The sequence below is a fragment of the Chiloscyllium punctatum genome, chromosome 2 (assembly GCF_047496795.1).
Source record: "Chiloscyllium punctatum isolate Juve2018m chromosome 2, sChiPun1.3, whole genome shotgun sequence".
Taxonomy (NCBI): domain Eukaryota; kingdom Metazoa; phylum Chordata; class Chondrichthyes; order Orectolobiformes; family Hemiscylliidae; genus Chiloscyllium; species Chiloscyllium punctatum.
The window spans coordinates 12667550-12684180 of NC_092740.1; the positions used below are offsets into that span (position 1 = coordinate 12667550).

Here is a 16631-nt window from a genome sequence, read left to right on the forward strand (position 1 = left end):
GACTCTGACACGCTTTGCAGGTCTACCGTGACAAGGTTGTATGGTATTGTCCTGAAAGCCGGGCAGTTTGCTACAAACAATGATCTGTTTGAGGTTTGGCAATTGTTTAAAGGCGAGCAGTGGAGGTGTGGGGAAGGTCTTGGCGAGGTGGTCATCCTCATTGATAATGTTTTGCAGGTCGCGAAGAACATGGCGTAGTTTTTCAGCTCCTGGGAAATACTGAACAACGAAGGGTACCCTGTCGGTTGCAGCAGGTGTCTGTCTCCTGAGGAGGTCATTATGATTCCTTGCTGTGGCACATCGGAACTGGCGGTCGATGAGTTGAGCATCGTACCCTGTTATTATGAGGGCATCCCTGAGTACTTCCAGGTGCCCGTCACATACCTCCTCATCTGAAGAGATCTCCAAATCATCTCTCTCATACACTCACACATATACTCCCACACTCACAGACACACCCTCTCACAGACTTATACCCCTTTACACTCATACTCGCACATATATACACACACACACACTCTCACAGACACTCATTCCCCTCCCCCATGCGCACACACACACATATATATAAGTTTCTGGGGTGAATTTGTGCTTGCAGAATTACATTTTACTTTGCTCAAAAATTGCATGAATCCATGTAAAATTCTGTAAATCCCTTTTGTAGATTAGAATCAGTCTGAACATTGGGGCACAGATATCCTCATACAGAGTACTTCACACCTTCAATATGTTATCTGGGCCAACATGGCACCTATTGTTAAAGTTCACTTAAGAATGTAACTTTCAGGGAGTTCTGGAATTTACATATGAAAAAACTAAAACAAACACGGTCATTATAAAAGATGAGAGACTTAACAAACAATCCAGGTTTTTTTCAATAAATAATTTCAGTTACATCACACCGTAAACTTTTGCTATAAATTCTGTGTCTTACAATCTTATTCTCCACAACCACCTGATGAAGGAGCAGCGCTCCGAAAGCTAGTGCTTCCAAATAAACCTGTTGGACTATAACCTGGTGTTGTGTGATTTTTAACATTGCTTTTCCAGTCATTCTGCAGAGTTTAGCTGCCCATGACTCTGTGGATTTGTCTCTGACTGCACTTCCCAAAGGAACCAATGCTCTCATCAGTATTTAGAACTGAATACCAGTTGGACAGCTAAATGTGTGCAGGGTGTCTATCTGTCCTCCCAGTCTGGTTCTACTTGTCTGTCATAAAGTTGTGCAGTCGCTCTGTCCCTGTATACTCTTGAGCAGCGTCCACATGCTGAGATGTGCTGTCCTTTGAGCAGTCACCCTTATGCACCACAGTGACTGACACCAGCGACAACTCAACCCCTGGAACTTGGTTCCTGAAGCTGGCACTTCCTGCACATGTGGTTGTGGTTAGTGTTTGACCCTCAGCTGAGTCTGCAGCATCCTTTATGTTTATTTCAGGCTCGGTGGGAGATTCATTTTGTGCTGGCACTCTTCTGCAATGTTGTACTGGGACTGTGTGTGTGTGGATTTGGGATGGGGGGTGGGGAAAGGGAGATCGGTTTGTGGGTTTCTGTTGGGGACTGTGTGTGGGTTTGTGCTAGGGACTGTGTGTAGGTTTCTGTTGGGGGCTGTGCGGAACTTTGTGCTGGGGATTGTGTGAGAGTTTGTGCTGGGGACTGTGTGAGGGTTTGTGTTAGGGACTGTGTGAGGGTTTGTGCTGGGGACTGTGTGTGGGTTTGTGCTGGGGACTGTGTGTGGGTTTGTGCTGGGGACAGTGTGAGGGTTTGTGTTAGGGACTGTGTGAGGGTTTGTGCTGGGGAATCCGTGTGGGTTTGTGCTGGGGACTGTGTGAGGGACTGTGTGTGGGTTTGTGCTGGGGACTGTGTGTGAGTTGTGCTGGGGATAGTGTGAGGGTTTGTGTTAGGGACTGTGTGTGGGTTTGTGCTAGGGACTGTGTGTGGGTTTCTGTTGGGGACTGTGCGAAACTTTGTGCTGGGGACTGTGTGTGGGTTTGTGCTGGGGACTGTGTGAGGGTTTGTGTTAGGGACTGTGTGTGGGTTTGTGCTGGGGACAGTGTGAGGGTTTGTGCTGGGGACTGTGTGAGGGTTTGTGTTAGGGACTGTGTGTGGGTTTGTGCTGGGGACAGTGTGAGGGTTTGTGTTAGAGACTGTGTGTTGGTTTCTTTTGGGGACTGTGTGAAACTGTGCTGGGGACTGTGTGAGAGTTTGTGCTGAGGACTGTGTGAGGGTTTGTGTTAGGGACTGTGTGAGGGTTTGTGCTGGGGACTGTGTGTGGGTTTGTGCTGGGGACTGTGTGAGGGTTTGTGTTAGGGACTGTGTGTGGGTTTGTGCTGGGGAATCTGTGTGGGTTTGTGTTAGGGACTGTGTGTGGGTTTGTGCTGGGGACAGTGTGAGGGTTTGTGCTGGGGACAGTGTGTGGGTTTGTGCTGGGGACTGTGTGGGTTTGTGCTGGGGACTGTGTGAGGGTTTGTGCTGGGGGCTGTGTGTGGGTTTGTGCTGGGGACTGTGTGTGGGTTTGTGCTGGGGGCTGTGTGTGGGTTTGTGCTGGGGACTGTGTGTGGGTTTGTGCTGGGGGCTGTGTGTGGGTTTGTGCTGGGGGCTGTGTGAGGGTTTGTGCTGGGGACTGTGTGAGGGTTTGTATTAGGGACTGTGTGTGGGTTTGTATTAGGGACTGTGTGAGGGTTTGTGCTGGGGAATCTGTGTGGGAGTTTGTGCTGGGGACTGTGTGTGAATTTGAGGGGGACTGTGTGAGGGTTTGTGCTGGGGAATCTGTGTGGGAGTTTGTGCTGGGGACTCTGTGTGGGTTTCTGCTGGGGACTGTGTGTGGGTTTCTGCTGGGGACTGTGTGAGGGTTTGTGCTGGGAAATCTGTGTGGGTTTGTGCTGGGGATTGTGCATGGTTTTGTGCTGGGTACTGTGTGGGAGTTTGTTCTGGGGACTGTGTGAGGGTTTGTGCTGGGGACTGTGTGAGGGTTTATGCTGGGGACTGTGTGAGGGTTCGTGTTAGGGACCATGTGATGGTTTGTATTAGGGACTGTGTGTGGTTTATGCTGGGGACTGTGTGAGGGTTTATGCTGAGAACTGTGTGAGGGTTTGTGTTAGGGACTGTGTGTAAGTTTGTGCTGGGGACTGTGTGGGAGTTTGTGCTGGGGACTGTGTGAGGATTTGTGCTAGGGTCTGTGTGAGGGTTTGTGCTGGGGACTGTGTGTGGGTTTGAGGGGGTCTGTGTGAGGGTTTGTGCTGGGGACTGTGTGTGGGTTTCTGCTGGGAAATCTGTGTGGGTTTGTGCTGGGGACTGTGTGAGGGACTGTGTGTGGGTTTGTGCTGGGGACAGTGTGAGGGTTTGTGTTAGGGACTGTGTGAGGGTTTGTGCTGGGGAATCCGTGTGGGTTTGTGCTGGGGACTGTGTGAGGGACTGTGTGTGGGTTTGTGCTGGGGACTGTGTGTGAGTTGTGCTGGGGATAGTGTGAGGGTTTGTGTTAGGGACTGTGTGTGGGTTTGTGCTAGGGACTGTGTGTGGGTTTCTGTTGGGGACTGTGCGAAACTTTGTGCTGGGGACTGTGTGTGGGTTTGTGCTGGGGACTGTGTGAGGGTTTGTGTTAGGGACTGTGTGTGGGTTTGTGCTGGGGACAGTGTGAGGGTTTGTGTTAGAGACTGTGTGTTGGTTTCTTTTGGGGACTGTGTGAAACTGTGCTGGGGACTGTGTGAGAGTTTGTGCTGAGGACTGTGTGAGGGTTTGTGTTAGGGACTGTGTGAGGGTTTGTGCTGGGGACTGTGTGTGGGTTTGTGCTGGGGACTGTGTGAGGGTTTGTGTTAGGGACTGTGTGTGGGTTTGTGCTGGGGAATCTGTGTGGGTTTGTGTTAGGGACTGTGTGTGGGTTTGTGCTGGGGACAGTGTGAGGGTTTGTGCTGGGGACAGTGTGTGGGTTTGTGCTGGGGACTGTGTGGGTTTGTGCTGGGGACTGTGTGAGGGTTTGTGCTGGGGGCTGTGTGTGGGTTTGTGCTGGGGACTGTGTGTGGGTTTGTGCTGGGGGCTGTGTGTGGGTTTGTGCTGGGGACTGTGTGTGGGTTTGTGCTGGGGGCTGTGTTGGGTTTGTGCTGGGGGCTGTGTGAGGGTTTGTGCTGGGGACTGTGTGAGGGTTTGTATTAGGGACTGTGTGTGGGTTTGTATTAGGGACTGTGTGAGGGTTTGTGCTGGGGAATCTGTGTGGGAGTTTGTGCTGGGGACTGTGTGTGAATTTGAGGGGGACTGTGTGAGGGTTTGTGCTGGGGAATCTGTGTGGGAGTTTGTGCTGGGGACTCTGTGTGGGTTTCTGCTGGGGACTGTGTGTGGGTTTCTGCTGGGGACTGTGTGAGGGTTTGTGCTGGGAAATCTGTGTGGGTTTGTGCTGGGGATTGTGCATGGTTTTGTGCTGGGTACTGTGTGGGAGTTTGTTCTGGGGACTGTGTGAGGGTTTGTGCTGGGGACTGTGTGGGAGTTTGTGCTGGGGACTGTGTGTGGATTTGAGGGGGACTGTGTGAGGGTTTATGCTGGGGACTGTGTGAGGGTTTATGCTGAGAACTGTGTGAGGGTTTGTGTTAGGGACTGTGTGTAAGTTTGTGCTGGGGACTGTGTGGGAGTTTGTGCTGGGGACTGTGTGAGGATTTGTGCTAGGGTCTGTGTGAGGGTTTGTGCTGGGGACTGTGTGTGGGTTTGAGGGGGTCTGTGTGAGGGTTTGTGCTGGGGACTGTGTGTGGGTTTCTGCTGGGAAATCTGTGTGGGAGTTTGTGCTGGGGACTGTGCGTGGGTTTGAGGGGGACTGTGTGAGGGTTTGTGCTGGGAACTGTGTGAGGGTTTCTGCTGGGGACTGTGTGGGGGTTTGTGCTGAGGAATCAGTGTGGGAGTTTATGCTGAGGTCTGTGTGTGGGATTCTGCTGGGGACTGTGTGGGGGTTTGTGCTGGGGTCTATGTGAGGGTTTGTGCTGGGAAATCTGTGTGGGTTTGTGCTGTGGACTGTGTTGGAGTTCGGGGAATGTCCAGGCTGGCACTGAGTGATTTACATACGTGCACATTTCACCCAAACCAACCTTTATCTCAGCAACAAGGCAGCCCCTGTAATCTGTACTAAAACGGGTCTGATTTCTGTGGGAAACACAGAACTGTGGGCTATATCTCTGTAAAGGAGGATACTTCACAGTTTGGATCATTAAGGTTTAATATTCTTGTACTTACCCCCTTGGCTTTTAAAATAAACTTTTTCTCTGGTGGTAATGTTCATTTTAAATTGAATTAATTCCCAAATTTAATTAATTCAGGACATTATGCTATCTGTCCAGGATCGAATGAACCAATTAAACAGTGTCCTAGATTCCCAGGAATGTAACAATTCCTGGCACAGCCCCCTCACTCTATTGGCTGTGAGATTGCCAGCTCGCAGCCCATCACGGGGTGCGGAGGGGGGACAGGGGGAGTGAGACAGTGGAGAGTTGGAGAGACCGGGTTGTTGGTGAGAAGTGAACCCGAAAGCAGAGAGATGGTGAAGCAGCCCCTTACAGCACTTGCCTCTGCTGGCTCTGTGCTGAGGTTTGTACTAGGGACAGTGTGAGGGTTTTATTTGTACAGGGACCTTTGCGCTTCACGGTGCCAGGAACTTCTTTTTTTAATCATTCGTGGGATGTTGGTATCACATGCTATGCCCTGGAGAAGGTGGTGCTGACCTGCTTTCTTGAACCACTGCAGTCCATTTGGCGTAGAGACATCCGCCGCGCTGTTAGGGAGAGAGTTCCCTGACTTTTAACCCGAAGTGAAGGATTGACAATGTGCTTCCAAGTCCGAATGGTGAGTGGCTTGGAGGGGAACTTGGTAAAAACAATGACTGCAGATGCTGGAAACCAGATTCTGGATTAGTGGTGCTGGAAGAGCACAGCAGTTCAGGCAGCATCCAAGTAGCTTCGAAATCGACGTTTCGGGGAAAAGCCCTTCATCAGGAATCTTGCTGGTGATGGTGTTCCCGTGTATCTGCTGCCCTGGTCCTTCTAATTGGAAGTGGTCATGGGTTTGGAAGGTGAGGCCACGATCATTCTCAGTGGTGGGGTCAAATGCCTCAGGAGCCTTGGTGAATTTCAGCAGTGCATCTTGTAGATAATACAGACCGCTGCTACAAAATGCTACAGTGGTGGAGGGAGGAGACGCTTGTGAATGTGGTGTTAATCAAGTGGGCTACTTTGTCCTGGATAATGTCAAACTTCTTGAGTATTATTGGTGCAACACTCATCCAACCTGTGCCTGGCCAATAATAGAAGAGCTTTGGAGAGTCAGGAGGTGAGTTACTTGCTGCAGTTTTCCAAGCCTCTGACCTGCTCTTGTAGCCACTGTATAAGAGTGGTTTGGAGCTGGAGACTGAGAGTATTTTATAGAGTCAGAGAGCAGTACAGCAGAGAAACAGACCTTTTGGTCCAACTCGTCCATGTCGACTAGATATCCTAAATTAATTTACCAGCAATTGGCCCATATCCTTCCAAACCCTTCCTGTTCATGTACCTATCTAGATGCCTTTTAAATGTTGCAATTGTACCAGCATCCACCACTTCCCCTGGCAGCTCATTCCATACACACACCAACTATGAGTAAAAAGTTTGCCCTTAGGTCCCTTTTAAATCTTTCCCCTCTCACCCTAAACCTATACCCTCTCGTTCTGGACTCCCCCACCCCAGGGAAAAGACCTTGGTTTTTCACCCTATCCATGTCTCTCATGATTTTGTAAACCTCTAAATTCACCCCTCAGCCTCCAGGGAAAATAGACCCAGCCTGTACAGCCTCTCCCTATATCCCAAATCCTCCAGCAGATCCGATTTGGAGACGCCCGTGTTGGACTGGGGTGTACAAAGTTAAACATCACACAACACCAGGTTATAGTCCAAGGTTATACTGTTGTACAGTACCCACAACCGCCTGAAGAAGGAGCAGCGCTCCGAAAGCTAGTGCTTCCAAATCTAACCTGGTGTGATGTTTAACTCAGCAGACCTGTGAAGAGAAAGTGGAGTTCACGTTCTGGTTCCTGTGACCCTTCCTCACAAGTGTTTCTGATTTATAGCATCCGCAATCCCTTCGGTTTTTAATCTCAGCACCAAAGCAGCTCCTGTAATCTGTATTAAAAGCGGTCTGATTCCTGTGGGAAACACAGATCTGTGGGCTAGATCACTGTAAAAGAGGACACTTCACAGTTTGGAACATTAAAGCTCTTGTACTTAGTCTCTTGGCTCTTAAACTTGGTCTCTCGTGGCAACGTTCATTTTGAATTGAATTAATTCAGTACACTTCCCACCCCACCCCTGGATCAGATGAACCAATTAAGAGGTGTCCTAGTTTCCCAGGAATGGAACAACCCCCTCGCACTATTGGCTGTGTGGGTGCCCATCACAGAGTGGGTGGGAGACGGGGGGGGGTGTCAGACAGAGGAGGGTGAGCGAGACTGGGGTTGTCGGTGAGAGGCAGGGTGAAGCAGCCCCTTGTAACACTTCCCTGCTCTCTGCTGGCTGTGTGCTGAGGTTGGTACTGGGGGAGGAGCGGGGGGGAGGTGTGGATGGAGAGAAGGAAGGGGTTTGCTCGGGTCTGGGGTGGGTCTGGGCGGGATCTGCCGGAGAGTTTGTGTGAAGTCTGTCAGCGTGTGGCCGTCTCCCGAGTGAATTGACTGGGATCATTGCGGCCCCGCGTGTTGGAACCCTACCCCCCCCTCCCCCCCCCTCACCCCCACCAGGCTTCCGGAGCTGGGGGTACAGATTGGTCAATATTGAGGAGATTGGGATCACCCCCCAGACGGAATTCTCTCGCCAGGGATCCCAGATTTGCTCCTGGTGTTTATGATTCACTGGCGGCACGGGCTTCTCGCTGGCTTTAAGGGAGTTTGTCAGTGTTGTCCCGCAAGTGAATGAAAGAAACTGAACCAGTTTACATCCTGGGTGTGTTGGATCTTGTCCCGCGTTGTGCCTCCCCAAGCCGTCGCGAAGACCAAAACATTATCGCATTCTGTGGCAGCTCCCCACGATACACTCAACTGGCCAACCCCCTCTGACAAGCCACCCTGCAAACTCTAATACTCTGCTGACTGTCTTCATTCCCACCAAACCCTGTTTACTCCCACACTCACCCCTGTACCTTGATCCTCATTAAGCCATTCTTCAATGTTAAAAGATCACCGCGACCATGTCTACCGCTAACTTTTCTCGCCCTGCAACCCACTGACACATCGATAACTCGGTAAAAACAATGACTACAGATGCTGGAAACCAGATTCTGGATTAGTGGTGCTGGAAGAGCACAGCAGTTCAGGCAGCATCCAAGGAGCTTCGAAATCGACGTTTCGGGCAAAAGCCCTTCATCAGGAATAAAGGCAGTGAGCCTGAAGCGTGGAGAGATAAGCTAGAGGAGGGTGGGGGTGGGGAGAAAGTAGCATAGAATACAATGGGTGAGTGGGGGAGGGGATGAAGGTGATAGGTCAGGGAGGAGAGGGTGGAGTGGATAGGTGGAAAAGAAGATAGGCAGGTAGGACAAGTCCGGACAAGTCAAGGAGACAGTTACTGAGCTGGAAGTTTGAAACTAGGATAAGGTGGGGGAAGGGGAAATGAGGAAACTGTTGAAGTCCACATTGATGCCCTGGGGTTGAAGTGTTCCGAGGCGGAATATGAGGCGTTCTTCCTCCAGGCGTCTGGTGGTGAGGGAGCGGTGGTGAAGGAGGCCCAGGACCTCCATGTCCTCAGCAGAGTGGGAGGGGGAGTTGAAATGTTGGGCCACGGGGCGGTGTGGTTGATTGGTGCGGGTGTCCCGGAGATGTTCCCTGAAGCGCTCTGCTAGGAGGCGCCCAGTCTCCCCAATGTAGAGGAGACCACGTAGGGAGCAACGGATACAATAAATGATATTAGTGGATGTGCAGGTAAAACTTTGATGGATGTGGAAGTCTCCTTTAGGACCTTGGATGGAGGTGAGGGAGGAGGTGTGGGCGCAGGTTTTGCAGTTCGTGCGGTGGCAGGGGAAGGTGCTAGGATGGGAGGGTGGGTTGTAGGGGGGCGAGGACCTGACCAGGTAGTCACGGAGGGAACGGTCTTTGCGGAAGGCGGAAAGGGGTGGGGAGGGAAATATATCCCTGGTGGTGGGGTCGTCTTGGAGGTGGTGGAAATGTCAGTGGATGATTTGGTTTATGCGAAGGTTGGTAGGGTGGAAGGTGAGCACCAGGGGCGTTCTGTCCTTGTTACGGTTGGAGGGGTGGGGTCTGAGGGCGGAGGTGTGGGATGTGGACGAGATGCGTTGGAGGGCATCTTTAACCACGTGGGAAGGGAAATTGCGGTCTCTAAAGAAGGAGGCCATCTGGTGTGTTCTATGGTGGAACTGGTCCTCCTGGGAGCAGATACGGCGGAGGTGGAGGAATTGGGAATACGGGATGGCATTTTTGCAGGAGGTAGGGTGGGAAGAGGTGTAATCCAGGTAGCTGTGAGAGTCGGTGGGTTTGTAAAAAATATCAGTGTCAAGTCGGTCTTCATTAATGGAGATGGAGTGGTCCAGGAAGGGGAGGGAGGTGTCAGAGATGGTCCAGGTAAATTCAAGGTCAGGATGGAAGGTGTTGGTGAAGTTGATGAATTGCTCAACCTCCTCACGGGAGCACAAGATGGTGCCAATGCAGTCATCAATGTAGCGGAGGAAGAGGTGGGGAGTGGTGCCAGTGTAATTATGGAAGATGGACTGTTCTACATAGCCAACAAAGAGACAGGCAAAGCTGGGGCCCATACGGGTGCCCACGGCTACCCCTTTGGTCTGGAGGAAGTGGGACACTTTCCCTCCTGCTTTGACCAGGCTTGTGCTGGTTTGATCTCCAGCTCCTCTGTGGTGCAGCATCTTTGTTTCCTCTGTAATGCCCCTGAGAAATTCTTTGGAGAGTTTGGCTATGCTGAAGCTGCTATATGAATAGTACTAGCCCTTTACAATTAGAAGCTGTTTTTGAGGTTGCAACAAGTTGGTGCACAGACTCCTGCCTGAACTTGTACTGACTTCGTACCTGACACATTGGCCTTGGAGAAAACGCAATATGGATTTATCAGAATAACTCCTTAATGAGCAGCTTGGTGACTCAATGGTTAGCACTTCTGCCTCACAGCACCAGGGTCTCAGGTTTGATCCCAGCCTTGGGCAACTGTCTGTATGGAGTTTGCACATTCTCCCAGTATCTGCGTGGTTTTCCTCTCACAATCCAAAGATGTGCAGGTCAGCTGAATTGTCCATAGTGTTAGGTGCATTAGTCAGAGAGAGATGGGTTACTCTTTGGAGGGTCGGTGTGGACTTGTTGGGCCGAAGGGCCTGTTTCTACACTGTAGGGAATTTAATCTTTAAAAAAAGTCTGCACTTTGTCTTTGATCCCTTACTGGAGGAGGAATGTAGTTGCTTTGGAGGCAATTCATAGCCGGTTCACTAGATTGATTCCAGAGATGAGAGGTTGGTCTTATGAAGAAGAGAGGTTGAGCAGTTTAGGCCGGTACTCTCAAGAATTTGGAAGAATAAGCGGCGATCTAATTGAGGAATATACCTTGCTAAAGGGGATTGACAAGGTAGACATAGAGAGGGTGTTTCCCCTTGTGAGGCAATCTAGAATAAGAGATCATAGTTTGAAGATAAGGAGTAGCACATTTGAAACAGAGAGAAGGAGAAATGACTTCCCTCAAAGGGTCATGAATCTGTGGAATTCACTCCTGCTGAGTACATTGGATGCCAGGACATTGTGTACATTGAAGGAGGAATGAGACAGGCTGAGGAGCTGCTCCTGGTCCCAGTTTTCATGTCTCCTGGTGGTGTACCATTTGGAATTGGTACTTTCACCTCTGCGGCTTGGGTTCAATTCCTGGTCAGGAAGCAAAGATTACTTCATGTTATGGGACTGTTTGAAGGGAATGTGAATTTCTGGCTGAAACATCTCACTGGGAGTTACAGTTTTCAGAGCAGCCACAATCCGATTGAATGGGAGGGCAGACGTGAAGGGCCGAATGCCCTATTCCTGCTCCTATGTCTTATGTTAAATGATAAGAAAAGTCCACAAAAAATAAATAATCCAAAATTTAGGAGGTCAAAGGTCCATTTGATCAAGATTTTCAACACAGTCTGGGCCATCACTGTATAAGATCTTCATGGTTGAGTTGGCCCAGCACTGGGAGGGAGACAGAACGAGTGTAGCCAGCTGGAATCGTTACATTTATTCTCTCCTTGCTGCTTTTTATAAAAAGAACAGCAGAGAAAGGGCAGGCCAAATCTTTAATTGGTTTCAGGAGGAGTCCTTGACTTGCATCAGGACAACTGATTCACGATGATTGACTGAGTACCCTTTCCTTCACCCTTCGACAGTTACTGCTGCAGAGCCCTGTGCTTGCACGGGCCCTGTCAGTCAGTGAGATTGTTGGTTGAATGCTGCACATTCCACTTGATTCTAACCCAATGCACTGATTATTTTCTCTCTCACTCACTCTCTCATTCCCCTTCCCCTTCCAGAGTCCTGGAATCCCATTGAGCCAGTAGAGGTCAGCAATGTTGGGACTGTTTCAGTAACTTGCTGACTGAGGGGGAAAATGCAAGGAATCTCACCCTTTACAAAGCGGCAGTTTGCTGAGCTCTTTTATTTCCCTGTTTTTTTTCTTTTTCCCTCCATTATAAACAACTGTAGTTCAGAATGAGAATCCCAGCCCCCTGGCAGGCCTGCACCGTCACTCTGTCCTACACTGTTGTGGTGAAGTTCAGTGTAAGCTGAAGGAACAACATTTGGGCAATTCAGAGCTGGTGGAACCCTCTACAATGTTCTACAATTCATACTATTTCCATTTTCTGGGGCATTGGTTGTATTATAGCCATTTATACCTTCCTTTGGACTTCTCTCTTGTTTTAACCTGAACTGTTGCTAAGCCTTGCACCATCATCCCTTTATCCCAGCTTTATTTTTTATCATAAAAGACTGTTCAGTCCTTAACTTCTTCCACTTCAATCACTTAATTGTGTTTCTCCTCTCTTCACAGATGCTGGCCCCTGTGATTTCAGTGTTTCCAAATTTGACCTCCTGTAGGCTATGACGTGTTTTGAAATGTCCTGCAGTTATGAGAGTGTAAGGAGGGCAGGAATGTTTAGACCTCTGCCTGTTTCCTTCCCAGCTGTAAGACTGAAGCCGTACAAACCAACTTGGACTTCATGGATCTTTAACCTGATCAGTCTTGAAGTGAATACTTCCTCTGAGCATGCAGGCATTTGTAACTCTTTGTGTTAAAGCAATGAAGTCAAAAATCTTCTTTAAAGTTCTTTTGCTTGCGTCCCTCCTGGTGTCTGCTTTTCTGGTGCTAAGTTTACATGTGACCTTTAGGCTGTCTGAGGACACTGGTGGATCAGATCTCCGCGCTCTGCTGAAACAAGTGAAGAGCAAGGATGACGAAGACAAGGTGGTGGACCAGAGGTCTGGGATCAACTTTGAGGCTCTGCACAGTCGGCAATATGAACCACCTTCTTGCCAGAAGGGGCAAGTCCTCTTGATCCTGGTGACATCTGCCCAGCCCAACATTAACCGTCGGAACACTATTCGCAACACATGGGCGCTGGGCTGGGAGGACAGTGCCTCCCCTTGGCAAGTGGTCTTCTTGGTTGGCCAGGCCACTGGAGAAGGGGCAGCCAACCTAATCCAATCGGAGCAGGAAGTGTTCCAGGACCTGTTGGTGGGAAACTACATGGACACTTACAGAAACTTAACACTAAAAGTCATGCACGGGTTAAAGTGGGCAGTGAGCACTTGCCAGCCTTTGTTCATCCTCAAAACCGACGACGACTGCTTTGTAAACACGGACAGGCTGCCTCGCTTTCTAGTTCAGGACAACCCAATTCGGACTGGGCTTTATGCCGGCTCCCTGTTTGCACCTGAGAAGCGGGAGGTCATCCGAGATCCTTGGAGCAAATGGTATGTATCATGGCAGGACTATGGGAAAGAGCGGTACCCTCCCTACGTGAGTGGGGTGGGCTACGTGCTCTCCCTGGATGCAGCTGCTGCAATCCTGAGGGTGGCAGCCTGGGTCCGCCCCATTCCTGTTGAGGATGCGTACGTCGGGATCCTGGCAGAAGCGGCTGGTATCCCTGCGCTGTCAAGCAGCCGCTTCACCAAGCACAACATGAACTGGAGAGTGTGCAACTACAGGTACCTGATGGTCATTCATCACCTCAGCACACAGGACCAACGCCTAGCCCACAGCAACATGGTCCAGGCCCGCACAGCGTGTTCTGGTAATCCCACTATCACCAGATGGAGCTGACAGTTTTGCTCAGACACGATCAAACCCTTTAGTCGCCCCGGATGAAACTACTTTGTACAGTGGGCAGAGTCCAGAACAAAGGGGCACAGTCTTTAGAAGCATAGATACATTGAAAACTGGAGCAGGAGGAGGTCATCTGGCACTTTGAGCCTGCCCTGCCATTCACTATGATCATGGCTGATCAACCAACTCAGTCTACTGTTCCTCCTTCCTTCACATACCCTTTAGCCCTAAGAACTATAACTAACCCCTATTCAATATTCAATGATTTTCCCCCAACAACTTTCTGTGGCAGAGATCCACGTGCTCACCACGGTCTGGGTGAAGAAATTTCTCTTCATCTCAGTCTTAAATGGCTGCTCCACGTCCATGACACCACCCCCCCCCCCCCCCCCCCCCCCCCCCCCCCGCCCCCCCATTCCCGGCTCTGGATTCTCCAGTCATCAGGAATCAGGAACTGGGAAAATTGGTGGGATAACAGTCATGTCAGTGGGTTGATGATCCAGAACCCCAGGTGAGTGTTCTGGGGCCATGCGTTCAAACTTCATCACAGCAGATGGTGAAATTTGAATCCGATAAAAATCTGCAATAAAGAGCTGGCCTACCAGCTAGAGCATAACCGCTGCCAATTGTCATAAAAAACCCATCTCTTCACTGATGCTCTTTAGGGAAGGAAATCTCTCATCTTTAGCCGGTTTGGCCTACATGTGACTTCACATTCTCAGCAATACTGCTGACTCTTAATTACCCTCTGGGTAATTAGGTTTAGGGCAGTAAATGCTGGCCTAGTCAGTGGCACCCACAACCTGTGAACAAATAAAAAAAACAATCCTTCCAAAGTTTGCTTGTCTAGAATTTTATAGGTTTCTATGAAAGCCCCCTCATTCTTCCATACTCAGAAGACTGCGGGTTCAAATTCCATTCCCAAGCCTGAAGCACAAATTTTACACCATGCTCCACCGTGATATTAACTGATCTCTGGGTAACAGACCCCATGACATTATAATTCCAAATGGGATACCCTCAAATGGCTGAGGACTGGCTCCCCTTATTATTCAATCCATCCCTTCACTGGTCGCAACTGTTTAATTTGGAAAGGGATTCCTACCTCGTGGATACTACCTTCCAGCTGAAATACGTTTTAAAAGGAGCCAATTTAACCAGGGTTTCCTGAGTTAAAGAAAGTAGGGTTATTAGCTACTAAAACCTTAGGGAAAGGTAATTAAACATGACACACACATACACATTTTTGAACTGAAAAAGGTCTATCTATAAATTAAAAATTTTAAATGAGATTGTCTTTGGATTGATCATGAATAGATTGTGAAATGTTGACACTGTTAAGATGGGTAGCTCTTGCTTTGGTAATTGGAAATTCTTGGTTCTATCATTAGTTAAAGGGTTTTGGTCCAGTTTTCTTCAACAGTGGCTGTGCTGACTTGACTTGTTTTTAGCAATCATAGAGAGAGAGAGAGAGAGACTTTTTTTTGTACTAGCTGACACAAGTTGTCTAATGGAAGTTCTCAACTGTGCAAAAGTGAGGATTGCAGATGCTAGAAACCAGAGTTTAGATCAGAGTGGTGCTGGAAAAGCACAGCAGGTCAGGCAGCATCCAAGGAGCAGAAAAATTGACGTTTTGGCCAACATCAGGCATAGAGGAAAGAAGCCTCCAAGTGGAGAGATAAATGGGGGGGGGGTGGGGCTGGGGCGACGGTAGCAAAGAGTACAAAAGGTGGATGGGGGTGGGGATGGAGGTGATAGGTCAGAGAAGAGGGTGGAGTGGATAGGTGGGCAGGGAGATTGGCAGGTAGGACAAGTCATGAGGACAGTGCTGAGATGGAACTGTGTCCCTATTCAGCGCACTTTAGCAACTCGAGCCCCAAGCTAACACACTAGCAATCAGCACTTGAGCCACAGAATTCAAGGGTTGCAGTTGGTTTTTAACCCCCTTTTTTACATGATTCTGAGTGCAAAACACACAAGAATGTCTGTTTTAATTCATATCCTGTGCAGAGTCTAGGACACAACCTAAAGGAAATTCATTTTCTCCTGAGAGGAAGGACAATCAGCCCTCACTTTCTTTGTAGCCAGGAGATCATGGTTCAGTTTTTTTGAATGGCAGCATCTTGTTGAATCACAGTTCAACGATGTGCTGGTCAGGTGGGGTTAGCCATGGTAAAAAAAACCCTGTGGGGTTACACAAAAGGGATTGCCTCAAAGAGATGTTGGAGTTTAAAGAGAGAGTTTAAAGGTTACTGCAGATTATATCTGCCATAAATGCTGTTGGATGCAAATCTTATCAGATCGAGTGGATTGTTTGGAGAGACAGATAGAAGCGATGAGGAATTTGCAACAGCAACAGTATGTTATGGATGGCAGTTATAGGAAGGGGGGAAAGTCTCAGATACAGTCACATAGATGGGTTAACTCCAGGAAAGGTAAGAGAGGTAGGCACCTAGTGCAGGAGTCTTTTGTGGATATACCCATTTCAAACAGGTATGCTGTTCTGGAAAATGTAAGGGGTGATGGATTCTCAGGGGAACGTAGCACGAACAGCCAAGTTTCTGGTATTGAGACTGGCTCTAATGCAATGAGGGGTACGTCGGTTTCCAAGAGATCAATTGTGTTCGGGGATTCTGTAGTCTGAGGTACAGACAGACGTTTCTGTGGCCAGCAGAGAAAAAGCAGAATGGTGTGTTGTTTCCCTGGTGCCAGGATCAAGGATATCTCAGAGAGGGTGCAGAATGTTCTCACGGGGGAGAGGGGCCAGCAGGAGGTCACTGTCCACATTGGAATCAATGATATTGGAAGGGAAATGGTTGAGATTCTGAAGGGAGATTACAGAGGGTTAGGCAGAAATTTAAAAAGGAGGTCCTCAAGGGTAGTAATATCTGGATTACTCCCAGTGCTACGAGCTAGTGAGGGCAGGAATAGGAGGATAGAGCAGATGAATGCATGGCTGAGGAGCTGGTGTATGGAAGAAGGATTCACATTTTTGATCATTGGAATCTCTTTTGGGTAGAAGTGACCTGTACAAGAAGGACGGATTGCACCTAAATTGGAAGGGGACTAATATAGTGGCAGGGAAATATGCCAGAACTGCTTGGGAGGATTTAAACTAGTAAGGTTGGGGGGGGTGCGGTGGAACCCAGGGAGATAGTGAGGAAAGAGATCGGTTTGAGACAGGTACAGCTGAGAACAGAAGTGAGTCAAACAGTCAGGGCAGGCAGGGACAAGGTAGGACTAATAAATTAAACTGCATTTATTTCAATGCAAGGGGCCTAACCAGGAAGGCAGATGAATTCAGGGCATGGTTAGGAACATGGGACTGGGATATCA

The 16631-nt window shown here is 49.2% G+C and overlaps 1 protein-coding gene across 2 annotated transcripts; it reads left to right on the top strand.

Moving 5' to 3' along the window:
• The first annotated feature begins 1235 nt into the window (after nt 1–1235).
• Nucleotides 1236–13677, top strand: LOC140494384 (beta-1,3-galactosyltransferase 5-like). 2 transcript variants are annotated; one of them, XM_072593585.1, is made up of 2 exons: nt 1236–1386; nt 12021–13677. In XM_072593585.1, the coding sequence occupies exon 2, from the start codon at nt 12237–12239 to the stop codon at nt 13290–13292; it is 1056 nt and encodes a 351-aa protein (XP_072449686.1). In that variant the 5' UTR covers nt 1236–1386; nt 12021–12236; the 3' UTR covers nt 13293–13677. The 2 variants fall into 2 exon arrangements, with proteins under 2 accessions (XP_072449686.1, XP_072449681.1); XM_072593580.1 differs by lacking the exon at nt 1236–1386 and adding an exon at nt 7419–7526.
• Nucleotides 13678–16631: the final 2954 nt, after the last annotated feature.

Excerpts from the sequence above, each read along its gene's own strand:
- LOC140494384 (XM_072593585.1), top strand. The coding sequence starts at position 12,237 with ATGCAGGCATTTGTAACTCTTTGTGTTAAAGCAATGAAGTCAAAAATC.